General features: G+C 45.5%; 1 protein-coding gene across 1 annotated transcript; it reads left to right on the top strand.

The window, feature by feature from the left end:
- Window positions 1-21: 21 nt before the first annotated feature.
- LOC309603605 (E3 ubiquitin-protein ligase RBBP6-like) lies at window positions 22-22811 on the top strand (the record flags this gene model as incomplete). Its single annotated transcript, XM_082338406.1, is given in 19 exon segments — window positions 22-187; window positions 2704-2803; window positions 4487-4525; window positions 5190-5226; window positions 6681-6725; window positions 9088-9176; window positions 9293-9389; window positions 10173-10312; window positions 11226-11398; window positions 12744-12847; window positions 13295-13560; window positions 15301-15397; window positions 15478-15556; window positions 15650-15707; window positions 16910-17272; window positions 17633-17734; window positions 18433-20166; window positions 21247-22345; window positions 22347-22811. Coding segments are annotated over 19 exon segments (5253 nt in total).
- Window positions 22812-27486: the final 4675 nt, after the last annotated feature.

Below are 27486 nucleotides of genomic sequence, written 5' to 3' on the forward strand. Positions count from 1 at the left end.
GTCGCGGAGCAGGCACCGACCATGTCGTGCATCCACTATAAGTTCTTTTCCAAGCTGAACTACGATACAGTCACCTTCAATGGGCTCCACATCTCCCTGTGCGACCTGAAGCGCCAGATCATGGGCCGCGAGAAGCTGAAGGCGGCCAACTGTGACCTGCAGATCTCCAACGCCCAGACCCAAGAAGGTGGGTGGGGGTGGTGGGCACGGGGTGGGACGCGATAACGGGATTCGGCCACAGTCGGTAGCTGTGACTTGTGCTGGGGGCCCGACAGAGCTGTTGTTTTGTCGTCGCTGTCCTGACAGCTACCTTCAGGGCTGTGTTTTAGACACGTTTTTTAGCTTTAGTCCTTTCCGATTAAAAAAAAAAAAAAAAAAAATTAACTTTTTAGTCTACATGGATTGACTTCACCTGTAACAAAATTTCCTCACCAAAATGCATTCAATTAATTGAGGCAAAGGAAAAATAAATGTATGAAAGCCAACTGGCCCCAGGTCCCTTCCCACAACGAGCTCAGCAATGTCCTCTGCTGTATGCAAACACTCTTCCACAAATTCTCTGACTGCTGGCTGAGCCAGTAGGATCCTTCAAGCACCAAATACCAATATGGGCCATGATGAGTGTCCTACACAAATAAAGCCGTTACTTCACCAAGCTATTGTCACTCCTCAGGTGATCCATTTAAATGTGGACTGATTGACTTGGAAGGTGAATTCATTTTTATAGCAGTCTGTCATTAGATGGCTGGAGCTCTCTTCAGTGTGCACTTAACAAGTGGATTGAAAACAAGCACGTACCTGTCTCTCTCCAGATACATGCACGGATAGTCGCTTCAGAAGGCAGATGTCAATGCTTCTCCTCTAACGGTCAATGAATTGTCACAAGACACTAAAAGAGGTCTTATTCCTCTTTCTGCGTCGTACACCCGTTGTGCGTGTTCAAATTGACCGCTGCAGGCTTGCATGATTTGTGAATCAAAGCATTGGTTGCTGTCCTCATATATACAGTCTCTTTCTAGGAGAGGTGCTGCCGCTTGCAATCTTCTGCAGAACCCCCGCAATCCTCAGTTGGGCACAGGCGTAGCAAACCCCTGCCTTTTTGTGGAGCCACTGTTGCTTATCGCGTATCTCTGAAATCGAAATCCGGTGGTTTGTGATCTGGAGCAGGAAGAATATTCTGCACGGCTTTGTTCAGCAGCTCAACACCTTGAAGCTTGGGGCTTCGAGAAGTGCAGCTGGCATGATCTCCCCGTTCTTTGTCTGGGCCTCAGTACTGTCGGAGCTCCTGCTCCATCAAAATGTCCCAGGGCAGGCCTTTCTTGACAGGGGGCTGTGCAATGGTTAGATTTTCCTTTTGAGAAGAGCTCTAGGGGTTGGTTTCAGGATATGGGCCTTCTGGAAAAGCTTCTGGTTTTGTCAATGGTAGTCCTTTCTAGGACTAAGACACTGAAAAATGGAGCGTAAATTGTGAAATATTGCTATTTTGTATGTGATCACTGAGCAAAACCACCCTGACAGAGCTTGGCTGGGTATGCAGCATCTTTGGTTTTCAGACCATCGTTCTGATTTAGTCTGTGAAGGTAAGGGCTTTTGATATTGAAAACTGTAGGCAGATTACAGGGAATGGCTGCTGAGAGTGCTTTAACATATTTAGTCATATCCAGCTTGTGGAAGTGCAATATCAAAACCATTCTCATGGAGAGATCTTTGCATTTTAAGCTGTCTCAGTCCAAGTGTCTCAGGCAGGTGGTTTTTTGTTGGGGCCTTGTGTAAAGGTCAGGCGGCTTTCCTCCTCTTCAGCAGACTGACATGGTGTGAGCCAAGGCAGAGCATGGGTAGCTTCAGGCACACGCTGTTTTCGAGAGGCTTTCCGAGGCTGCCTTCCTAAGGAATTTCCATTGAGTCTCTCTGCTCTGCAAAAAGTGAATGGAAAGTATTCACGTTCCTTTGGTTCATTCAAACGAGATGAGCAGCTGAAGAGGGGAGATACCGCGTTGGAGCCCATTCTGCCCTGCTTGTGAAAGCAAGCTCAGAAACCGCCCAACATTTCTGTGATCCAAATTCTAGAACTGCCAGCCCCGTTTCCATTTCAGCGTAACGAGCAGCTGAGAAGTGTGGCTGTTGATGGATGAAGCTCCAAGAAATAGGCAGCGAGGGCAGGCTCTCTTCCGTGTTCTGTCCGTCCTGAGCACCAGCAGCGTAGCTGAAGCGTTTTTAGTGAACGGCTACTGAAGCAATGGCGCAGAGTTTCCAGGCTTTAGCGCAGTGCCTGTTTTGCTGCAGGGCAAGCTGGTCAGGCTTCAGAATCTGGTGTATGCAGGTGAGACTTTGCTGCTGTTTGTTTTTCTTCAAAGACCTCCTGGGTTTGGAGCCCAACAGCAGCAAAAGCCACTTCAGCTAGGTCAGGAAAGAACCTCATGCATTAGCAGAGCCTCCTTTAGTGACCCTTGGGACCATTTTGCTGTTGGCATTCCAACTATTTTAAAAAAAAGAACAAGATGGTGCTGCTTGTGTTTGATTATCAGACCTGAAGATTTCTTGAACTGTACTGTTAGTGTGTTGAGATGATAAAAGCGCGATGTTACACATCAAATTTTGCTTTGACATCTGTGAGGGGGTTCTCTGAAGTGCTGTGTAATTAGCTATTAATACACATTCTTCGGAAGCGACTAATGTTTTTGTCTGTATTTGTGTTGTTTGCAGAATACACCGATGATAACGCCCTCATTCCTAAGAACTCCTCGGTCATCGTTCGAAGAATCCCTGTTGCAGGAGTTAAAGCTGCCAGCAAACCCTACGTGATGTAAGTATCCGTAAAGCATTGCATTCTTTGTTGGGGGTTTCAGTGTGTTAACTTTTTTATTGCTCTTAGTTTACAGAGGCATTCCGATTGGATCTTTCTTGTGAAAGCTGCTGTTAGTTTTTGTTGTAATGGGGTAAATTTTAATGTATCTGTCCCAAAGCAGACTTACCTTTTCAGACCTGCTGGGCCATGGGGTTCAACCTCCAACAGTGGTAACTTTTAAGATGGTTTCATTGGGTTTGTTCTTGGGGTTGATTCTTCTGAGAGCCAAGTTGTGGATCCTGTTTCCTCTACATGGAGAGATTCCTTATTATATGTGTTTGCTTTGATGGCTTTTATAGTACAGACAGATAGGCATTGTAGTGTAAACTTGTAATTTGTTTCCATCTCCGAAGAGTCTGCTTCTCGGGGTTTGACTCTTCCTTGCATTTGGGGGAGGGAGGGGGAGGGATATGGCAGCTCTTCTTACCCCCCAAATCTGGGGCTTTTGCACGCTAGCTCTAGAGGACAGACCAAGAGTTGCCGGCTGGCGAACCATGCAAACAAGAAGTTCCATTCAGAAGTGATTCTTAGTAGTTTCCTAAAGACAATGTCCGTTTCAGGCAAGAGAAAAACAACAATATCCTAAAGTATATTGCCTTTTGTGCGAGTACGATGAAGGAATGGTTAATCCTTTCCAAACTTGAAACTCAGTAAGCCGTTTAGCACGGTACCAAATGTTACTAGTTATCCTTCTAAGTCTGTTTTTACCCTGAGGTGATACCGGTGCCCCAGGTTTTAGTTCTGTATTCCTAAGATTCACGGAGGACAGAGAACCGGGCATATTGATTAAAATGACAGCCCTTCAAATGCAATCCCGACTACAGGATTATTGCTGTCATTTATGTATTCATGCAGTCCAGTTCTATATTAGCTCCACTGGCATTGTTTGGAGGGTCCTGTTTGCCAGCCTACTTAAAGATACACCTCTCCACCACAATTAGTTGATATTATTAGCTTGGGGTTCTGCCACGTCTTTCTAATGTTGGTTCTCAGTAAATAAACTGATGAGTTACAGCGTGTCTTGAACCAACAGTACAGGAGCATCCTGGGACCCAGGAAGCCTTTGCAAGCAAAAACCCCTGAATTAATGTGGCTCTGCATGTAAACTTTGGGCGTATTACTGCCGTGGTTGTTACAGTGCTTTCAGGCGCTGCCTGGTAATTCTGGACGCCACAGCGTTGTGCTTATAAACAGGGCCTTGTGTTGGGGGTTAATTTCAACGCGTATGCTTAGCGCCGTCTTGTCAATGCATCCTCCGTTTCGGGTTGGATGGCACCCTCTCCTGGTATTGTAATGCTGCCCTGAAAGGAGAGGAGAGATGCTGCTAGCATCAAAGACCAAATAAATGCCTGCATGTGGGGATGAGGAAAGAATGGCCCTCTCTATTTGTACCTAAATTCCACTGCAGCCTTTGAATTGCCTCTGCTCATGGCACACTTTGGAGGATGTATGAATTGTTTGCTAACGCTATCAGCGGTTGCATGTCTGATCCATGATGAGTAGCATGCAGGTACAGATCAATGAGTGTGTGGAATCTCAGCGAGTGTTCAAATGTAATAAATATTTCCTAAACTATTGTAACATTTTCAAGATTATCTTAATGCAAATTCTGGCAATCAAGACCTTTCTCTTTTGTCGCAGGACTCCTAAATCGCACAAAGCCCCAGGAACTGCTTTCAGGTGACCTTTCTATTACTATTTTGAGTCAATATAGCATACGTAACACATTTAATATTTTGGCACTTTCATAGCTAAATATGGCAGATACCTGAGCACAGGGCTTGGGCTTCCACAAAGCAACCCTGTTCTAAAGACTCTGCTGCTGACAGTTTTGGTATTTCTTTGTCCGACGGCTGATTTTTTTAACATAAGTGCACTTGCACTTCAAAGTGTCTAGACTGTCCCTGTTCTTTCTTAGAAACTAAAGTGCTGTATCTGGTGCCTATTTGTAACGCTGGGGGCACCCACATTGGCTAAAGTGACCTTCGTGTTTTGGTGGCTGATTATGGAAGAACACAGACCTGTAGTACAGACTTTGTATTTTTGATACTTCCATAGCAGAGACAAAATACCTGAGGGCTTGCTCTTGCACTGCTGTGTTCTATAGCTGTAAGCCTTAGAGTAATTTGTGACAAAGTAGAAACGTGATTTGGGGATTTTTTTTTAGTTGCACTGCATGTACCAAGGGAGAACAGTTTGTGTATATGAATAAATTTCCACATGTACGAGACTATCGGGACATAATGTTTTGATATTCAGGTTTTATAATCGGTTTTCACTACTTTACGTTGGGTACAAGTGCTTTATTTGAAGTTCTGATCACCTTTATTTCTTCTTCTAGAAGAAGTCGAACTGAGCCAGCGAGTGGCACATCAAGAGCAGTATGTAAAACACAATCTCACACTTTTTTCTACACACTGCCCTTAATTCTAAACAATGCAGCTTTGTAGTAGTTTTCCAAACATTAACTTAATATCTTTTCCAGTGAAACATAGCATATGTTGTAAATACAATGTCTTTGATTGGGCATAGTAAAAACTGAGTAATGCCATTATTTGCACAGCTCTGATGTGAACGTTGGTATTTGTGCCCAGTAATGCGTTGTATTTCGTACTGAGTCTGCTAGAACATGTCCTGAATGACTTTGTGTTGTACAGAGGACGCGTGATCGGTTTTAGATCATGTAGGTTCAGGGTTTGCACAGCTGAACGTGGTGCCGTGTTCTCCATCTGGCTGCCTAGAGCTGGCAAGATGTATGTTTGTACAGCTTGTCGTGTGCTTTTTGTTTCTTTCAGGAATAAAGCACTGGAAAGCTTGCCAATTGTTGTTGAAGAGTAAAGCAGCAAAATTGAAATGAGTTAAGAGTTTTTTAAAAAGCATGCACAAAAGCTTACACTTTGAATATTTCTTCGTTGTCTTGTCTTGTGTTAGCTATCATTCTCCACTTCCACATTTGCGCTCTTGCCCTAATGTTACTACGCCCAAAGCAGGAAAGTGGATCCTTTTTGACTTCGATTACTATTTCAGTAACAGCAAGGATCTCTAGTTGGTGTTTGTCCTTCGAGGCTGCAGAAATGCAGAGAGTCATGGCCGTTGTTTTAGCACCGTCAGGCACAACTGTGGTCCTTCCTGGCTGAATTTTTAGTTTGGCCAAACTCTCGGTCACCTTTATTTCAATAATTTGAGCAGTTGATTTTTGTCTAGACAAAGTGGTGGTTACTTGTATGGCTGATGTGTTGGTGATGGATTGGTGTTCTTATTTGGGTTTGGTGGGGGACGGTGAATATTCTTAAACTGGTGGACAGGAGGGGCAGAGTTCATGTTTCAGGGCATATACGCCCGTGCTTTATTTTGACGGGCAACTGTACTGTGTTCATAAACCCAAACCGTGTGCATTTCTAAATGATGAGACGTTAACTGCTTAATTTACAAACTACACTGAAAAGAAGTCTCCTGTCGTGATGCTTCCTTCTCAAACAAACTCAAGTACTTTTTTAAGTCCTTTTGAGCTGAAAATTGACAGCTTCCTTACCCTTTCAGCTTTTAAGCAGTTGTGAACATTGGACAGGGGTCCTTCTCTGCGATATTCTGGAGCAGTGAGTTGATCGCAAGCGGGTTTGGTTCTTTTAGTTTCTTCTCATGAACCACATAGGCACTCTTAAGCTGTCATAGGCTTGGACTTTGTTTTGAGCAGATACAGATTGCACTAGGTTAGAAATGCCTCTTTGAGTGACACTCAGAGGACATAGCGCAGGCTCTCAGGCTACAGCAGAGGTTAACTATTGCTGTGTTTTGATTGTAGAACTTGAATCTGTGTTTCATTTTTTGTGAACAGATTGATGACTCTTCTGCATCTATTTCTCTGGGCCAGCTTGCTAAGGTATGTACATATTCTTGTCAAATACTTTAAAAAAACTGTGTTAGCTTCATATTTTTAAGTCCTATACCATGATCTGTAGCTGGATGACTGTTGTAATGTGAACACAACTTTAATTTAATTCTTAGCAATTTAAAGTTTTTATTTTAACTTTAAAACGTGTGTATATTTTGGTACTATCCTGTAAAGAGGAGCTGCCCGTTTGGGAAGATCGAAGGGGAGTACCTTCTCAGCCTCAACATAATGTTGCAGTATTACTCATCTGCAAGACACAAAGCAGCAGCACTTCGGAAGCCGTTTACCGTTTTTCCTATGTTTTGTTAATTTTGCGTTGGAAACTAACACACTTTTTACAGAAGAATTTAATTGGCTGTAAGTTATGGCCATTTCAAGGGGGTTTGCAACAGCCAAAATAGAAGCGCTTCTGGAACACGGACAATTGCATGGCTATTTTTGAATTTCTAGTCCTTATAGTTCTAGATGCATTCTGTGGATGCTGCACAATTTCATCAGTTGTAGCGTATCTACAGTGGACACCACGATCTAATTTGTTTGAATGCAGACTGTGTAAATTGTGTCAGTGTACCTAACTGTCGAGAGGAACATGCCGATGCGCATGTGTGGCATTTTAGCAGATGTGCCCTTCTGAAATGGTTGTAACGCCCTGTTTTGCTATGGAGCTGCTTGCTGGTTTTGCTCAGCCAGGTGTCACTTTGTCGGGGAAAGCACTAGTGATGGCCCTTTGTGACAGGCGTAGTGCTAGCCAATTGAATTCCTAGTCTGCAAAGTTACAAAGATTAGAGAAGGCAGGGCTTAATGCAGAGGAGCTGGTTCTTTCTTCTGAAAATAAAGGCTGGAGTTCATTGCCGAGAAAGAGAAATCTCTCCCCACGGGTAACTTCTTCCCTCTCTTCCTGCAGAAATTAAATTGTGTACACTGGGGGGAAGGAAACATAAATTTGTTTGGAAGGCAGCCACCAAAAGAAATTGGTCTCCATTGGTGCTGTCTCTGAACGTGTCCTTGGTTCTGTAAACTCCTGTGAAGTTTTACTCTGAAATGTGAAAACCTGTCCAAGTAGGGCACACATTGAAGCTTTTGAGAAAATTTAAGTATTTCAGAAAAATACAGGAACATAGCATAAAGCAGCTCAAAACTGTTACTTGCTCTGACCTCTTCAGTGCAGACTGGCTTAGCATGGAGGCAATGTGTTAGCAGGTTTCTGTTTTATTATTCCCATGTATGAAATGCTATGTTTGAATTTTGGTCTGTTCCTAGTAAGGTTTTGTGGGTTTTGGGTGTGTTTTGTGAACCGTTTGGGTTCAAACAAACGAGTCAAGTATCTGTAAAGTTTTCTATAAACATTAATGATTTCATAGATGTCGATCTGCATTATGTGACTGTGGAGAAAAAACTGTGTATATGAAACAACCATTTAAGAGAATGTTGAACCTGGTTGGTTGCTTTTGGGAGTGAATGCATCTAAAAACAAAAGCAGGGGTGGTTGACCTGCATGATCAGTGCCTGAAGGTCCAGATCATTTACAGTCACTCCCTCAGGCCCTGCTTGTATCTGGGCTGGTGTGTAATAAAAACATTGGAACAAACACGACTTAAAAAAAAATCAGCTACCTTCAGTAATTCTGGATAAGGTTTCTATTACGATTTGTATGTTAAAAGGACACAGTCAACTGGAAAAACCGGCAGGTTTTGCTTGCTGCAGTTAAATCGCTGAATATGAAGAGGGTAGCGGGGGGGAACGTGCAGCTGGGACTGCCTACAGCACATCGTGGTCAAATTTCCACTGACAAGAATCTTTTGTCTTGCTGAGGGATTATAAAAAGCTTGATTCCTTTTAATGCTTCTGTGTCTGAAGCTGAATTTCAGCCAGCAAGACCCACTTCCCCGACTCTTGTGTGTCCTTTTACTGCTGCGAAATGTAAATAATGGTACTTGCCTGCATCTTTTTCAATTAAATGTCCAGGGGCTATCTTCTGCTTCAAATAGTCTGGGGCTTAAAAATCCGTTTAAAAGTGCTGGATAGTATAATTTTTCCTACACAGAGCTTCAGTCCACTTGGAAGCACATTGGATTGGTTACAGGAGTCTTTGTGTGAGGTACAAAGAGAGCCCAAGGTTTGGAGTGCCCAAGAAGGCTCTTTTCAAGTAGGTTCCCAGGCCCATAAACCCCCTGCAGTGGCCTAAGGACTCCCCAGCGCATCTTCAGCACGGCTCTGTTTTCTGTCAGCGGCTGTTTTCATGCAACCTCAGCCCGCGTTGTGCTGCTCTTTGCAGGATCGGGGGAGTGGTGGTGTCTTTGGCCGTGTGGGCTGAAATGTGTTTCTAATGTGTGTATTGCCTGTTGAACAGACTGCCAATCTGGCTGAGGCCAATGCTTCTGAAGAAGATAAAATCAAGGCTATGATGACACAGTCCTGCCATGAGTATCATCCAATCAAGTAAGTGTTGATAACGTCCAATCTGTTCTTTGAAGATGATGGAAAAATCGTAGAGATGTTTGTTTTAACAAGAGAGACGCACGCATAGCTTTTTCTTTTTCCCAAAAACCTTTTAGTTACATGAAGAAACCCTTGGGTCTGCTTCCACCATCATATACCTGCTTCCGTTGCGGACAACCTGGCCACTATATAAAGAACTGCCCAACAAATGGGGTAAGATTGAGGGGGACTTCTGGTGTTACTTGGGGGTTCATTTTTTTACCTTGGCAGTTACCTAACAACTACATGACTGCTCATCTTTGGAATTGTTTCTCTGGGGGTGAAGCCCTTCAAAATTCAAGGGAAACCTGGAGTTGTAAATGTAAACTTTTATTTTTTCCAGGTCATAGACATTCAATATGTCCATAGATCTTTCTCTGTGAACTTTCATGCATATTTTTAGATATTCCAATATCATTGGAAATGTTTCTGGTTTTAACTCTTTTTAACAACAGTTCACAGTTTTTAGTATTTCGTATAAACCCAAGCTCCTTTCTGTTGACCCCACCCGCTGAATATTTGCCTGTTTTAATGACACAAGCCTCTGGGTGAGTATGCATGCCATTTACCGTTGTATATGCGTGAGGTATGAACTGAACCTTCATATACAGTTCCTCAGTGCCTGGTTCAGAGCACTGAACTGAGCTTGCCCTGGGAATTGCGCTTTGGAGGAGGAGCGGGTTGGTGTCTTTTCTGAGCGGAGGGCAGGCTAAGGGATATTTCACCCTTAAGGAACCTGAAGTTAAGCCCAAGAGTGTCGACGGCGTTCAAAACACTGCTCAAGCCTTGGAACACCCTGGCTATATTCATTTAGGAAAATAAGTATTTTAGTCAAGCAACCCTTCTGTTAAGGAAAAGGAGAGGATTAAAGGCTTTTGCTGCTTAGAATAATCATGGACATGTCATTTTAAGTGTGGGTCTTAAGATGAGCTATGTTTGCCTTTCTTCTCTTAACAGGGCAAAAATGTTGAGTCTGTTCCCAGAATTAAAAGGAGCACGGGAATTCCACGGAGTTTCCTGATAGAGGTGAAAGATCCCAATACAAAGGGTGCTATGCTAACCAACACTGGGAAGTATGCCATACCAGCTATTAATGCGTAAGTAGGGAATTCATTGGACCGACCCAAAAGCGAATGAGAGAAACTGTGCGTAAATGTCTGAGTGGCCAGGCGACCAAATCGGCCAGCCTCTGTAATTGCAGGGGAGGAAGCATTGTCGTTGTATCTGAACCTTAAAATCTGTGATACTTTCTAAGATTAAAATAGGGTGGCCCTACTGCTCATGGCCCTGGAAGCTGGTTAAACTAGTGCTGTGCTAAGAATCTGTATTTCTGCAAAATATTTCAGTAGTGTTGACAGTGGGAGTTGTTCTCTCTGAAAGCTCGTTTTGCTGCTGGTTTATGTTTCAAAGGCTTCTTGCAAAATGTAACCCATCGCCGTTGGACTGAGATTTCCTCCCCCTCTGACTTTTATCCAAGCTCACGTGTGAAACAGGCTGAAGTTTCCCTGTTGCTCTAAACTCAGAAAATCCAGCCGTGGGCTGACAAGAGGGGCTGTTACGAAATGCACTTGGTAGCACTTCTGCTTTTCTGTCGTGGATCTCCTTTTGTAGAAGCTGGAACATAGACTGCCCTTATTTATAAAATGGAATTACTCGGAGACTCACTTCATCCTGAGCCTGCAATTTACCTTTACCCCCTGGCAAAGGAGAGGTGGGATTCCTTGCACCCAATTTCTAGCTGTCAAAACATTATTGTTGTAGTTGGAGCCAATTTCTTAGTTGATCCAATGAATGGGAGAGTTCTGCAGAAGGAAAATTGTTCCCCCCTCCCTCTTCTGGTCTTGTGGCTATAGAAAAGCAGTTTAAACGAGATGCCTGCGTCTTCGAAGGCTAGTGTGGAGCGAGGAGAATTCCATCTCTTGTCTTCCTTTGATAAAATCCTACGCTTGGAAAAGTTTTCCTTTCCTCGTCTTTCACTTTTTTCTTTTTCCTCCCCTCCCCCCCCTCCAGGGAAGCTTATGCCAGAGGCAAGAAGGAAAAGCCACCCTTTTTACCCGAGGAGCCGTCCTCCCCCTCCTCCTCCCATGATCCCGTTCCAGAGGAGCTGCTGTGTCTCCTTTGTAAAGATACAATGACTGATGCCGTGGTTATTCCCTGCTGTAGAAACAGTTACTGTGACGAATGTAAGTGTTACTCCCAGGTTTGTTAATCCCCAACATCAAACTGATCTTCTGAAAGCAGACATAGGAGATAACGGCATTACTTTGTCACCAGTTCGATTTAAGACTGAAGTATAGCCTGACTAGGAAAGGACTCTCCTTGTAGAAAGGAAAAAAAAAAAGGCAGAAAGCTTTTTCCCCTTTTTATGTATCTCGTTAAATCTCTTTACACGCGTGTCGTGGTTTAACTCCAGCCGGCAACTAAGCACCACCCAGCCGCTCGCTCGCTCCCCCGCAGTGGGATGGGGAGAGAATCGGAAGGGTAAAAGCGAGAAAGCTGGTGGGTTGAGATAAAGACAGTTTAACAGGTGAAGCAAAAGCCGCGCGCACAAGCAAAGCAACACAAGGAATTCATTCCGTCCTTCCCATGGGCAGGGAGGAGTTCAGCCATCCCCAGGACAGCAGGGCTCCATCACGCGTAACCGTTACCTGGGAAGACAAACGCCATCACTCCCAACATCCCCCCCTTCCTTCTTCTTCCCCCAGCTCTATATGCTGCGCATGACGCCATACGGTGTGGGATAGCCCTTGGCTCAGCTGGGGTCAGCTGTCCCGGCTGTGTCTCCTTCACACTTCTTCTGCCCCCCCGGCCTCCTTGCTGGTGGGGCGGTGTGAGAAGCAGAAAAGGCCTTGACTCTGTGGAAGCACCGCTCAGCCATAAGGAAACCATCCCCGTGTTACCAACCCTGTTTCCAGCACAAATCCAAACCATAGCCCCCCACTAGCTACTATGAAGAAAATGAACTCTGTCCCCGCCCAGACCAGCACAATACGGAAGGACGAGTATGAGAAGAGTGCGTAATTGTGCAGGAGATTCCAGAATTAGATAGTGACTGCATTTATTTGTCCACAGCCCTTTCTCTCATACAAAATTATATAGCCAGCTCTGGTGATTTGGTGTGGTCTGCAACAAACGGATAGTCAGGCATTTAATCCGCCTTCTTCTCCACCGGAGGGTTGGTTAAAACCTTCAGAACTCAAACCTCCTAATGTGTTGAAATGTGTTTTCTTCATTAACCTTGAGGTTAGTGACTTCTCACTGTACTAGCCAGCGGAAAGAAGATCAGTCGGAACATCAAGGCACAGCCTCCTCTACATCTTCAGGTGTTGCATGAGTGCAATATCAAACCGTATAGTTATTTGCTGCAGACTGGAAATTTTTTACACTGTTGAACATTGATCGCTCCGTGCTCTCAATTCAAGACCATATTCACCCATTAACCACACACTTGTGTTTAGAATTGATTAGAGCCCAAAAATACTCCTTAGTTTGGCTAAAAGCTGTTTTGATGATTCTGATGATTCACAGGTATTAGAACAGCGTTACTGGACTCTGAGGAACACAGATGCCCCACATGTCATCAAACAGACGTTTCTCCTGACGCTTTAGTCGCCAACAAGTCCCTACGCCAGGTAACACGATGACTTTCACGTAAACTGTTGGCAAGGAAAAGTCTATTTTTCAAAAGCTGAAAGGGAAGAAGATATTCATTTACCTCTCCTTAAGCAAGGCTAAATGGAGTAAGGCTCAATTTACTTTTCAAATACGTTATCTGTTGTTACAGAAGCTTACAACTCTTTAGAGACAATCTGGCAAATTCAGGTCACCCTTTTGTTTAACAGGCTTGTCTCACTTTCAAACTCAGTGCTAACGCTGGAGTACTTTAAATACAGCTACTCTGAGTTGCAAGTCATGAATATCAGTGTTCAGTGTGATGTATCCATACATCTGTATGTTGATTCATTTTAGGACTGATAGCATTTACAGGATACACAAGGAGTTTTACTCCGTGCAGGCTTTTCTTCGTCTGTCTACTGAAGTTTCGTATTAACTTTTTGTAAATGCTTTCCTGCCTCTAGGCTGTGAACAACTTCAGAAATGGGACTGGCTACGCAAAAGGGCTCCATAAGCAGGTTCAGCAGCAACAGCAGCAGCAGCCGCCACCGCCACCACCTCCACCACCACTCCTGAGGCAAACAACAGCCCGCAACCTGCAGCCTCTGCTCTGGCCAACAATTTCCAGCCAGCGGGATCCACTCATGAGTCCACTGGCTTGTCTGGCTTCTTCTTCTGTTGCTGCTCTGTCATCGTTGGCCCCTGCTGAAAAGCCAGGTGGACCTTTTTGGTAAGGAAATCTGTAGATCAACACGAATATAAAAGGCACCAAGGTGCTGAAGTTAGATTGTTTCTCCTGAGCTTCTCAGCTAGCGATTTCTATAGCATTAGTGACAGTTCCAGAGAACTGTGGCCGTTCTGGGTTTGGGTTTTACTTTGAATGAGGACACTTTAATAATTTGGAAGCGTGCCTCATGCAAGAATTTTCTCCAAAGTATTTTGGTTTGCTTCTCTTACAAGTCATTCAGTACGCGTTGACCCTGAAAGAGGAACTTTTTTCCCCCAGGAGCCCTTTGAGTTTAAGTGGCTAGCAATTCCTAAAGTAAGCATTTGGTTATGTCAGAGCTTCTGGAGTGCATTCATTTCTCTTTAGTACTGAGGAAATAATCGTTTCCTGAAAAGTGAAAAAGCCCAATGAGAGGTAAAACTGACCAGGTGTTTCACATCACTTTTTTCTACAGTATTTCTATCATCAGTATTATAAGTCAGAGTCATTCTCAGTAATGCCGTGTAGTCAGCGCCGCACGCAGATTTGGATAATAAACATTGAAACACTGTAAATTTGAAGTCTTTACAAACATTTACCAACAAAGTCCTAGTTGGCAACCCAGTGAAGCGGTATGAAAATACATGGAAAATCTGTACTGTTGTTGAGGGCTTCTGTCCTTTCGATTTTATGCCTGGAATGCAAAGAGCCACTCTGTCCAGAAGACTGTCAGGCGCAGCTGTACCGTTGACTACAAAGGTCACAAGTCAAAAGAACCTCTAAGGCAGCCACTGAGCCAGCACATAAACGTTTCCCAAGAGAATTTCAGTTCTTGCATCTTCCACAACTGAGAGTCAGTGTCTGGGCTATACGTACTCCAATCCTTTTATGTGCAGCCAGCTTACTAAAATATTTTTCCGGTGAGCCCTGGCAGCCAAGAGGGCAAACTGCATCCTGGGATGCATCAAAGGCAGGGGAAGCAGCCAGTGAAAAGAGGTCATTATCCTGCTGTATTCAGCGTTGCTGCGGCCTCCCCTTGAACACGGTGTGCAGTTCTGGGCCCCACAATTGAAGAAGGAGGTGAAGGTCCTTGAGTGCGTCGAGAGGAGGGCAACAGAGCTGGTGAAAGGGCTGGGAGGAATGTCCTCTGAGGAGCGGCTGAGGACTCTGCCTTTGTCCAGTTTGGAGAAGAGGAGGCGGAGGGGCCACCTCATTGCCCTCTGCAGCTTCCTGCGGAGGGGACGTGGAGAGGGAGGTGCTGATCTCTTCTCGGTGGGATGCAGTGATAGGACACGTGGGAATGGTTCCAAGCTGTGCCAGGGGAGGCTTAGACTGGACATGAGGAAGCATTTCTTTACCGAGAGGTTGTTCAAACCCTGGAACGGGCTTCCTGGAGAGGTGGTCGATGCCCCAAGCCTGTCAGTGTTGGAGAGGGATTTGGACAATGCCCTTAATCCCATGCTTTAACTTGGTCAGCCCTGAATTGGTCAGGCAGTCAGAGCAGATGATCGTTGTGGGTCCCTTCCAACTGAAATAGTCTAGTCTATTCTGTTCTATTTCTCGTTAAATGCCACTAGTCCAAACAGACTTCTCGTCAGTGCTTCATTTGGAATCGGCCAACTTCCCATTTGTACATCTGGAGAAGATTATTTTTTCATTTTTTTCCCCATTTACTATAGTCAGCCTTTTCTCACTTGGGACTTTGTATTTCAAGTAGCACTTCAAAACACTGTTTGAATAATAAAAATTTGGGTTTTTTTGTAGTGATGCCGGTACTGTTCTGCCTCCTGCTGCGCTGGTGAGTGCTGCTGGGCTTTCTAAATCTTCCTTTCAGTCAATCGGCAGTTTGGTGGAAGAGAAGGTAAATTTTATTTCAACATATGCAGTGCTGCTTGTATTTTAGCAGAGCTTCTTTTCCAACTGTTTGCATTTATTCACAAGGGCTGTCGGGTTCCTGTAGTAAGACAACCAGCGTTACCAAGTCTTCTGGGCCCCCAAGGACACTCAATACACACAACTGGTAAGCAACTATAACTTGAGAAGTTCTTTTCAAAACTTATCTTCAGATCAACTGAATGGGATTTTTTTCTTTTTCCTCTCTCCACGCCAAAAGGCCATCCCAGGAGAGCCAGCGCAGTTCGCTCAGCAGCTGGCAGACCAGGCTGGGAGCTGTAAGTATGCTACAGAAATTCAATATATTCCTACTTGTAACCTGTTAAACGAGACCATAACACGTAGCTTATACAGTAAATAATAATGTAATAACTTAAAGCTGATTTAGAATGAAATAAGTGTGCACAGATAGTTGTGGAGAATACAAGTGGTAATTCGTTTTTAAATGGCTTCGTTTGAATTGGCTTTAACGAAGGGGATCTATGCTTGCAGTAAGAGTATTTAAAAGAAAACTGCAGCACATGATTGAGAAGAGGACTCTGAAAAATGAACACTGTTTGAAGAAAGCATAATTACATACAAAAATGAAGTATCATTAAAGGGTGAGGTGGAAAGCCACCCTTCTGATCACTGGCTGAATAGGGCTGGAGAAATTGATTTCCCCATAGAAATCAGCCTCCAACATTCTTTTTTACCAACTTAGTTGATACTGATTGAGCAAAGCATTGGATAGTCAACGCTGTGTTGTGTTATTTTATAAAAATTTTGAATGTCTTCAATTCAGTCCTCTGAAATAGCCAAGCTGCTTTCTCTCAGTTGGAGAGAGAGAGAGGAGTCTGTTTTCTCTATTATTGCAGTGTCAAGTTAGTCCTTCCTTTTGGTACATATTTGTTATAGATAGATTGTAAGGGGGCATTGTGTTCATACTATGCTAAAGATAAATAAAAACAAACCCCAGGATCCATCCCACAGATTGTCTAAAATCTCAAATTCAGTAAGCCCGAAAATAACAATTTGGGGACAAAACCAGGCCAAACACATCCTCATGAGGCAACAACATAGGAGGCTTATGTGGAAGAAGTTAAAAGAAGTTTGAGAGAAGATGAGTTAGTATTTGTGCAGTGCTTTGAAGATCAGAAGTGTGAAGTATTGACCATATCAAGGAGTGGCAGAGGAGCGGTGGGCACTTGGCACAGGGGAGATGGGAGTGTCTTTCAAGCACGGGCAGCCTCCATCCACAGGCGCAAAGCTGAGTATAAGGAGAGAAGACTGAGGGAACCGCTGGGGCTGGGGATGTGGAAGGCGAGTCTGAGGATCAAGAAATGAGGGCAGTCTCTAATGAACAGACAGCAGGGAGAGAAATGCTTAAGTTGAGAACAAGAAGTGCTCGCCACCATGCTCCCGCTTCCTTCGCCTTCCTCTTTAAAATTGGGGCAGAGTGTAACAAACAGTGACACATGTTTTTGGGTTTCTTTAGAAGTTCAAATCGAGGACGCCCGCCTAGTGAACGTACCCAAAGGACTCAGGCCCCAGCACTGCCACCATCAATAGCCATCTTTGTGCCTGTGCCTCCACCTCCCTTGCATCCTCCACCACCCCATGCCCTTCCTCTCCCACCGCGGGTACCACCGCCCCAGTTGCCTCCTCAGTTTCCCCCTGGTCAGCCTCCAGCTGCTGGGTGCACTGCCCCCCCTCCAGGATATCCCCCAGCTCCTGCCAACAGGTCGCCAGCTTGGGTACCAACAGCAGGACCAACGGCTCCTTCAAATACCATCCCAACGACACAAGCACCTCCTTTACCTAGGGAGGAGTTTTACAGAGAACAACAGAGACCTAAAGAGGAGTAAGTATTTGGCTCAATGAAGTTGCGTTGGTTTTCATTTTTGTATCTCTTGCGATAGTATATCGGACTGCAGTTACACTAAAGTGCGTCTGACATAAGCAAAGATGACCTAGTGGTTTTTGCAATATTCTTTTTCATTGCAGGTGAAACCATGCAAAAGTAAACCCAGACAAATGTCATTCTAAAGCTTTCCCTGAAACTTCTAGGCATTCTAAACTGGCTTTGCTTAACTAGGATGTTCACCTTTTGCATTTGCGTGCCGTAGACATTTTCTCCTATCGGCCAGGGTTTGTTTCTTGATGTCTTTTTGTAAGAAAGGTCAAACTATCCTTGTAAGAAAGGTCAAACTTCTTTTAACAGGGAGAAGAAAAAGTCCAAATGTGATGAGTTTACAAAGGATTTTGGTAAAGAACTGATGGAATATAAAAAGATTCAAAAGGAGCGTAGGCGTTTGTTTTCCAGGTAACTGCTTTACACGTCCGTAATGGAGAAGCGGGTTGTCTAGAAGAATCAGGAGGAGTTCGCCTCCACCTCTCCATCGTCAGATGGATTGGATGAGTCAAGGGATCAGCAGCGACAGGAGTAAATAGTCCTGGGTGTAAGATTGCAGTACAAGTCTTTTGCATCCTGTACAAATTGCCAAACCAGTAGTGAAGATGAAGAGACTCAGCTGGCATTTTAAAATGGAGCTTTGCCGTCTTCAGGCTAAATCGTGTTTTCTTGGTGTTTGATACTGCACTCTAGCCATTAAGACTTGCACTTTTTGCATCTTACTGCAACAAAAATGATTTGCACTGCAGGTAGTTGTTGAGTAGTGAAAAATGTGTGCGTTCATGTACCAGTAGAGGCCAGTATACCCCGCCTTAGATCAATCAATAGCTATGGTAGTTAATGTCATAGAAGTGGGTGGAAATACGCTTCCCCTTCCTGTATGTTGGTACACTAACAATGCAGCAGCTGTTCTGTCTCCTAAGCAGAAACTTTTACATACGATCAAGTTCTTCAGTTTGCAGTAGCAGTATGTCAGCAGCTGAAAGAAGCTTTGGCATTAGCCTGTGGAGAGGAAAAGAAACCCAAACCAAATGTGGGAGGAAAAAAACTGGGGAGAGCGACTGTTTTGAGTTAACTTCACTTTTTTTGTGTTTTGTGTTTTTTTTAAGGTCCAAGTCTCCCTATAGTGCTTCATCTTACTCGAGAAGTTCATACACCTACTCCAAGTCAAGATCAGGTTCTTCCCGCTCTCGCTCCTACTCTCGATCCTTTAGTCGTTCCCATTCTCGTTCCTGCTCACGATCCCCACGGTATTCAAGAAGAGGCAAAGGGAAGAGTCATAAATATCGTTCTAGGTCAAGGTCACGGGGTTATCACCATTCAAGGCTAAGAAGATACCGTTCACGATCAAGGTCTCCAGTGTTTAGAGGCCACTCTCCCACTACACGGACCGTACCTCGAGGGGAAGGAGGAAGGGAGTATTTTAACAGATACAGAGAAGTTCCTCCACATGATATGAAAGCGTGCTATGGCAGATCTGTTGACTTGAGAGATCCATTTGAAAAGGAAAGATACAGAGAATGGGAAAGGAACTCTAGAGAATGGTACAAAAAGTTTCACAAGAGCTTTGCTGTTGGCCCTCAACCTCCGCCTCCAGTAAACAGGGGCAACTTTTCTCCAGATAGGTTTGGTCCGCCTGGGACCAGACGAGAGAATTTGCCACAGGCTTGGGGACGTAGGGAGGATTATCCTGGTGGGCAGAGCCACAGAAATCGTAATACAGCTGGAAATTACCCTGAAAAACCTTCTGGAAGAGAGAGCCATGACATCCGAGATGCTACAAAATCCAAAGAGAAGGAGGTGGAACATCCACTGGGAGATGGCAAAGGAAATAAAGATAAAAACCCCCAGAAGAGAAGAAAAGGGGATGAGAATGAAGGCTTTCCGAAAGCTGAGTTGTTAGAAGGTGCGAGGAAAGCCAAAGAGCCAGTTCCAGCAGCAGATGTTAAAATGGACTCTCTGTTCATGCTCCCAAGAAGAGACGATGCCACCCCTGTGAGAGATGAGCCTATGGAAGCAGATTCTCTTGCTTTCAAACCAGTATCTGCAAAGGTGAAAAAAGAGAAGGAGAAGCCAAAAGCAAAAATTGACAAGACAAAGCGGAAAGCAGAAGTGGCTGTTCTGCCTAAGAACGACAGCATAATAAAACCAGCTAAAGCTTCCCAAGAGGAGGTGGACAGCGATCGTGAAGAATCTCCTCGAATGGAACCTGCTGTGAAAAAAGTGAAGGAAGAGTTGCCAAAGACAGACAGTGTTAAAACCTCTTCCTCTCAAAAGGCTGAGAAGGCTCTTGGTTCCCCACGGAAAGCTCACCCCAAAGTTACAAAAGATCACCCAGAAACCAGAGCAGCCAACGAGGAAACGGCAAAGAAAGACCATCGAAAAGAAACCAAGTCGGAGAAGCCCTCCAACAAAGAGGGCAAGTCAAAAACACCTGCTGAAAAAAGCAACCCCTCTGATGCAAAACCTGAACAAAGAAAACGAAAAGTAGATGAAAAGGTTGCTGAAGAACATGAAGCGACTTCCCTAAAGGCCTCTAAACCAGAAGCTGCTGACTCGAAAAGACCACCAAAGGGGAAGACTGAGCCTGATGGTGAAAAAGGAGAGCAAACTCCAGAAGAGGATAAACCTGCTTTTCTTAACAACCCCGCCAAAAAGATTAAACTTAACCAAGAAACTGGCAAAAAGGTTGTGAGTGGAGAAAATGTGCTACCTGCAGAAGAACCTGGTGAGAAAGCTGAGCCGAACAGCAGCAAAGTTAAGCAAGAAAAAGCAAAGGGAAAAGTAAGAAGCAAAGGAACGGCAGCTGATGGATCTAGTGCAACTCTGGTACATTGCACCAGGTACCTCATCTTTTCTTTTCCTATTCTTTCTTTCCTCCCTCCCCCCCGCAAACAAATGTAAAAGTCTTTATGGTGACTAATGAAAGGAACAGCTAAATCTGTGCTAAATGAGTGAATAATCTGTGATCTTTCCTGCTAAGCTGTACTTGGGTCAGAATCAAATTTTGTGAAAGAAAACAAGCAGTCTGTACTGCCCAGACAGCTCATAAGGTTAATTCATTGATGACGTCTTTCACCCTTACTTCTGGGACTTTTTTCCCCCCTTCTTATTCATTATATGTTGACTCTCTGAGGAGTCCCCTCGAGGTCTTCCTTCAGATCCAGCTAAAGGCAAGGATAACAGACATGTCTCTACCATGCAATATGTTGCCTTTGAAAAATTGCAAGGTGCTGTAATGATCTACTTTTGTCAGTATGAGATGAAACGATACCTTGCAGAAATAGCAGCTTGGTTGCCAATATCTTGTACTGATTTGAGCTTTGAGCACAGTGCCGTGTTGACACAGCTACACTGCTTCCAGCTCAGTGCCAACTTCTTTGAAAGAGTGAATCTAGTGTGAAGCTGTTATTACGTACATTTCAGCATCTAAAGAAGCCGGACAGCGCAAACTCAAACCATTTAAGACGTCACTGGAGACTTAAGATAGTGTCTTGATATTCTAAACAGTTTTTAAAACGTACATTTTTTCTGAAGAAGAACACTGGGACATGAGAATAAAACTGTGGTTGTGTATACCTCTCCCTAATTGCTTGCTTAGATGTCGAAACAAGAATGTATAGCTAATTTATCTACCATTGGTAGAAGCAGGACATGAAGGAATTACCAGGTCAGACAGTCCCCAATCTGATAATCTCGTGTCTTTGTTAATTAAATGTAGAGTAGGAAGGTACTAAATTAATTGATTGCTCGTAGTCTTAGCTAGTGGACTCATCCTTTCTCTCGTCTGTTCCCTTAATTGAACATCTTTTGAAAAAATACGCAAGATTTAGAATGGAAACACAAGCCGTTTTCTAAACTGTTACAAAAGATGGCGGTGCGTATATCTCACCCACGATTAATGTCAGCTTTTTTCCTCTTAGCACTAGTTCTACTGGAGGAAGCCCCATTAGAAAGACTGAAGAAAAGCCAGACACAAAACAAACTGTCATTAAGACCATGGAGGAGTATAATAATGATATCACAGCCCCTGAGAAAGACATGGTTATTATGATCCAGGTCCCTCAGTCAAAGTGGGAGAAGGATGACTTTGAGTCTGAAGAGGAAGACATTCAATCTACCCAGGTGCCCGCAACCGTAGGAAAACCTGCTAATGTTATACAAAATGCGAGTGCTAAGCCACCAAACCCTGTAAAACAGAGTGAAAAAGAGACGGAGCCTTTGAAGGAAAGACAGAAAACTACAAAAGAGGTGAGTTATGAAAGCTCCCAGCATGACGCAAAAAGTTCAAAAAGTTCGATGTCAAATGAAAAAGGAAAAACCAAAGACCGGGATCATTCTTTGTCAGACAAAGACACCTCTGAGAAGAGAAAGAGCAGTGTTCAGCAAGAAGACGACCCCTCAGAACGTGCAACCGAGCAAGGAGATGGAAAAAGTATTTCCCAATCTTCCAAAGACTGCAGATTTTCAGAGAAGCCTGATACTGGCCATGGATCCGCTGCTAAAGACTTTACTCCTAAGCAAGACAAAAATTCTGACCGTGATGGCAACAGAGATTATTCTAGTTCCAAGCGTAGAGATGAAAAGAGTGAATTAGCAAGGGGAAGAGAGTCCCCTTCTCAAAACAGAGAATCTACGTCAGTCCAGGAGAGTAAGCCGAGAGACGAACGAGCAGAGCTGTCCGAAAAGTGCACTGGAGACGCCAACAGGAGCAGCTGCAGCCCTCCGCCTGAGCGGCAGCAGTCTGATCACAAAGCTGCTCACGATTCCAAGCGCACATTGGAGGAACCCAAACCTCTAGATATAAACGCAGGAGAAGAGAAAGAGAAGCACGTACCAGAAGTAAAGAGCAATGAAGAGAAAGAGCCAGGTGGTAATAAAGCACCTTGGAGAGAGGAATCGCCAGATGTAAAACATGAGAAAGAGAACGTGACTGGACAAAACAATAAAAGTGTTGCCCAGCCTAAGCCTCAGGTGAGCAGCTCCTCGCCGCTCTCTTCTGATCGAACGCGAGACACTGATTAAGGCTGCATTTGTACCGGACTGCAATGAAAGTGAGAGTAAGGTATCTGCAAAAGGTGAGGAAGCGGCAGGGAAAACTCATGACGACCCAAAGGAAAAGGCTGTTGATAAGGTGAAAGAGGATACAGCAGCACCTGCTGCAGGTGACCGGCCTGAAGCAAGGCGAAGTCAAAGGCAAAGCAGTCCCAGTGTTAGGCGCAGCCGTAGCCAAAGCCCTTCTGAGAGTCAGACTGGAGGCCACAGGAGCAGAGCCAGCTCAGGAGAGAGGCAAGACAGCAAGAAAAAGAACAAGAAAAAAAAGAAGAAGAAGGACAAGAAGCAGAAGAAACAGAAGCAGCAGAAGAAACACATTGGAAATGAAATGGAATTGGAAAAGAGCCACAAACACAAGCACAAGAAGAACAAATGGAAGAAGAGCAAAGACAAGGAGCAAGATGACCAAAAAGTGAAATCTGTCCCTACATAGAATGACAGATAATGAAAAAAGACTTAATTCCCAAGTCATCTGTATTAAACTTTGTTGAAATGTGAACGAGTTCAAGCATTGCAAATGATGACATGAAAGACCCTGTGTTGCACTTAAAAAATTGCCGCTGGATTGTTTGATTTTTACATCGGAGCTTTAAAAAGCGAACATTTTGTACAGAATTGTGAGTTGTGACCACGCAACATGAAAGGCGTTGCTGGGGCCTCTTACTTTTAACCACCGTTAATTAGTCTGGCTGGAGTTTTCTGTCCTGAAAATTTTCACAGTTGAATTTTCTTTTAATTGCCTGGCAGAAGCAGCTGGTATCAGTTATAAAATAGCAGCAGAATGATTTGCAGAACACATTGCAGCCTTGTTATGTCACTTCTTGATTACAATAAAATGTTTTCAGTAAACTACCCGGTGTGATGAGCTTTTCAGTGATAGCTGAACATCAGCAGAGCAAAGCCTAGTGACAGAAAAAAGCCGCCAGTAAAAGCTTGCTGGTAGCTGACATGTATGAAAAATAACGTCCACGGGTTTAATTTTGCAAAGAGCGGTAGGACTTTCAGTCTTCTGAACGGATGCCATGTGGGGAGGCGCTGCCGAGAGGAAAGCCAGCAAAGGGGAAAAGAATTGGAAGGTATTTACATATTTGTATGCAAAACACTTTCCTTCCAAGAGGAAAACCCCAGCCAAGTTTTCTGAAATGCAACCAGAAACGGAGAGCTAAACCAGCCAAGACTGAATTAACCGAATGAACCACTCAAGGGTGCCTTCAAGTTAGGGGTCCAGCTTCAAGCTGCGTGTCCAGCTCCAACCCACCCCTGACCCCGAGGTGTCACCAAGAGTCTGCAGACCTCAAGGAGAGCAATGGGGCTGGACCAGGCTGTGAAGCCTGGGCTGCTCCGATCCTGGCAAGGGGATCGATGCGGCCTGCAGCCCAGGCAAATCCTGCCCGTCCGTGATGGGTGTGCTCAGCCCCTTGACCAGACTGCCCGTGGTTTGGGGCAGGCTCTGGAAGAGGGAAAGGCCTGAGCCATGGCCAGGCTGTGAACTCCTCTCGTTTCAATCTGATCATCGAGTCCAACCATTAACCTGTCACTGCCAAGTCCACCACTAAACCATGCCCTGAGCACCACATCTACCCGTCTTTTAAATACCTCCAGGGGTGGGGACTCAACCACTTTTACCAACGACAGATCTTTGGTAAGTGACTGATATCGTGCATAACCTTGTAGTACGGTAACTTTGATTTTGTCTTGGTAACTTTAATTGCAGGCTGAATTGATGCTAATCAAACATTACATAAACTTGGCATGTACAATCCTTTAGACACAAACTGTTGACCAAGTCTGAGACTAGGTTTGGACCCATCTGCACCTAGTCTCCTCTCTGAGGAAGGAGTTTAGAAAGCAAGGGGGTCCACTCTGAACCTCGTGACTCTACGGGAGGGTCCTCCTTACCCTTTTGTGTCCCCGGTCTCTCTGTGAATCAGTCTAACTCGAGTGTAACTCAGTTTTCCTTTGTAGGATTCTTCCATGCAGTAATTAAGAGTGAACCTCGCCATCGAACTTTGTTAAGTCAAAGTTTTACAACATCATATGAAAACCACTTTTGCTATTACCTTTGATGGTGATTCCTTAAGCGATCTAAATCACTCTTTTGCGACAAACTGGCGTAGTTGGCAGGATCCTAAATCAGGATTCGCGACACGGTCCCAGCCACCCAAATCTGCCTACCCATCCTCCCCGCTGCCCAAGGGCCCTCTCCCCTCCAGCGACTGCCAGGGTGCTGGCCCTCTCACGGCTCATGAGCAATGCGCTCCTCCGCAAGTCCCGCACGCGCTCCAGGAGCACCACCACCACTCACGCTCGTCCTACCACCACTATCAGTCTGCAGGCTGAAAGTCAATCACAAGCAGAATCAGCATCTGCACCTGACTTCCAACATGAGGAAAGGGCAGCCAAGATCTCTTGGGACATCATGCCTGCCTTGAACACAAATTCAGCACACGCCGGTTCCTGACACCTGCATACCAGCGTCTGCACAAAGCAGCTCTGACCAGTAATGGTACAACGGGGGCAGCAGCTGCCCCTGGGACTCAGCTTGAACCACAGCTGGTAGCAGATGCTGTGCTGGACCATCTCTGTGGCTCACCACCCCACGCAAGGCGTGAAATCGAGCGTCACTGCGGTGAGGCTCTGATTGATCCCTTCCTGCTGTGCAGGCTACAGCACGTCCATACACGAATCTAAAACCTCAGCTGCCCAAGTCATAAGGTCAGAGGGAAATACACCAACCAGGTGCTGCTTGCTCCAAGTCTTTCAGGATTTCCTTTGCACCTTCCGGTATCTTTTGGGAATACTTCCCTATTTGAGCTTTAGGCTTTCCTCTTTGAGGACGTTAACAGAAAGTATGAAGGCCAATTTCACATTAATAAACTATTGAAAAGGAGTGCTTACTCGGTAAAATCAATAAAGACGGACTACTCACCCTTGGGATGCCAGCTGGGATCCAGCCCTGGATCCATCCGAGGAGCTGGAAAAGCCCATCCTGTGGCCATGTCTACAACCAAACACCCACGAGAAGTTACCATCACATGCCCTGATCTGTACCGTCATAACTGAATAGCAGAACATACAAGGGGATCACGGAATGACACGGCACACACGCGCAGCTCTGTATTCTCACACCTGCAGAGGCGCCTGGCTGACTTTGGACTTCCAGCTGGCAGCTCTCAAAGGCAGTAAAAAGCCACGACGTACCCACGCGACCTGCCTGCGGGTCAGCCCTGGCACCCAGCCGGGAAGCTGGATAACCACTGCCTGCAGCCACGTCTGGAAACGAGCACAGGACAGAGCAGCGCCCCTGAAATATTTCAATATACTTCTTCAGATTGGAATGACAGTGAATGCAATTCAAACACAGGGCTACTCGAGAGCAATCCTCTCTCCCTTCCACTCGGGAGCATCTTGCAAACATTTCCTGGGTGCCTGCAGTGGCCACTAACCAGGCATGGAGCTGTCGGAGAAAGGACTCCCTGGAGCTCACGCCAGCTCTCAACTCAACCCCAAGGCACCTGCTGGCTTTGCAGCGGGCACTGGAACCAGTGCAGGGGCGGAGCAGCTGGCAAAGACAGCTTTGCAAGGCAGAGCGCCCCGGGGTACATCACTGAGCCGCACCCATTCCCTCTCTGCTCTTCTGCATGCCCAAGCAGCAGCCAAGAAAGCAGTAAGCTAATTTTCACATGAACAGAAAATTAAAATGTAAACGCTCATTCGTTCAAGGGCCTCACCTGTGGGATCGCCCTGAGGCTCACGGACAGGCTCAAGTCGGGAATTCAAGTAGCCGCTGCCTACAGGGACAGCTGTAATCAAGCTGAGATGAAAAATGTTTCCGTTGCACGTTGTGATCTGCCTCTTCCTTGGTGACGTGCAGTGGCCGGAAGGGAGCCAGGCAACAACATGGGACGCAGGTGCAGGCTGAGATTCCCAAAGCTGCAGAGGGGCCTGGTGACCTCTTGGCTGGGGCCCGGCGGCTTTCAAACTACTGTCTCCAGGCCACGTGCGACACCCCGCAAGGACCAGACGGACAAACATAGGGCCTCTCAGGGCCCTCTTACCAGGAGACCTCTCACACACACAAAAGGAAGCCCACGCAAAAGTGGGAGCAGGTAGCACCACAGGAAAAAACGATCATTCACAATTCTTGTAGAGAAGAGCCTGCTGGCCACTGGGAGGCTGAACTATCACGACAAGATATTAACAAATAACAAACCAACGATTAACAAACACAAAACGCCAATAACAAAGGAAGACTGAATCCTTACCTCTGGGATTCCCCCCAGGCCCAGGAACAGGATTCCACCAAGGGTCGTGATCAACATGGACTGCAGGAACCAAACAGGTAATCGAACACAGGTGAGGAGAGTTTCCATTGCATGTTGTGATCTACTGCTTCCTTAGTCACCTGCAGGGGCTGGAAGGGGGTGAGGTAATGACACGGGACACAGACAGAGGTGTAGGTTCCACAGCTGAAAAGGAACACGGGTGACTTGTTTGCCGAGACCTAGCAGCTCTTCAGGGAAATAAATATTCAGGACTCATCTGTGCAACGCCCCCGAGGCACAAACAGCTCCTGGAAGGCCTCAAGAGGATCTTAGGTAAAGCTGCCCATGAATAACCTATTCAAACAGAAGTGTTCCCTCAAGCAGACAGACATGGACAACTTACCTCTGCCACCCCCCCAAGGCTCATAACCAGGACCCAGCTGAGAAGCTCGATGAGCACTGCCAATGCCATCCCCTGGAATCAAGCACAGAGCAGAGGAGTTTCCATGCACACAGAGGAAGGAGGAAACTGGAGGAAAAAGCGGTTGTCTGTGCTGCTTGTGGACAAGAGCCTGGGAAAGGCTGCACCAGCGCTACCCCTGCGTGTTCCTGCGGGCTGGGGACCTGCAGTTCATTCAAGGGAAGCAGGGCGAGAGCAGAAACGCTCCTGTTTTCCCGAGCGGACACCTCCCGAGCGTGCCGCTCCGGGACCTCCCTGAGGCTGGAAGCCAGGATCCAGCTGGGCAGCAGCAGAGTCATGGCCCTGGGCACGGCTGCAACCAGCCTGGGGAGAAATGCTGCCGTGGGCTGCTGCCTGGCTCCTGCGGCGCTGCTCGCTCACCA

The sequence above is a fragment of the Platalea leucorodia genome, assembly GCF_965183815.1.
Source record: "Platalea leucorodia genome assembly, contig: HAP1_HAP1_SCAFFOLD_146, whole genome shotgun sequence".
NCBI lineage: Eukaryota > Metazoa > Chordata > Aves > Pelecaniformes > Threskiornithidae > Platalea > Platalea leucorodia.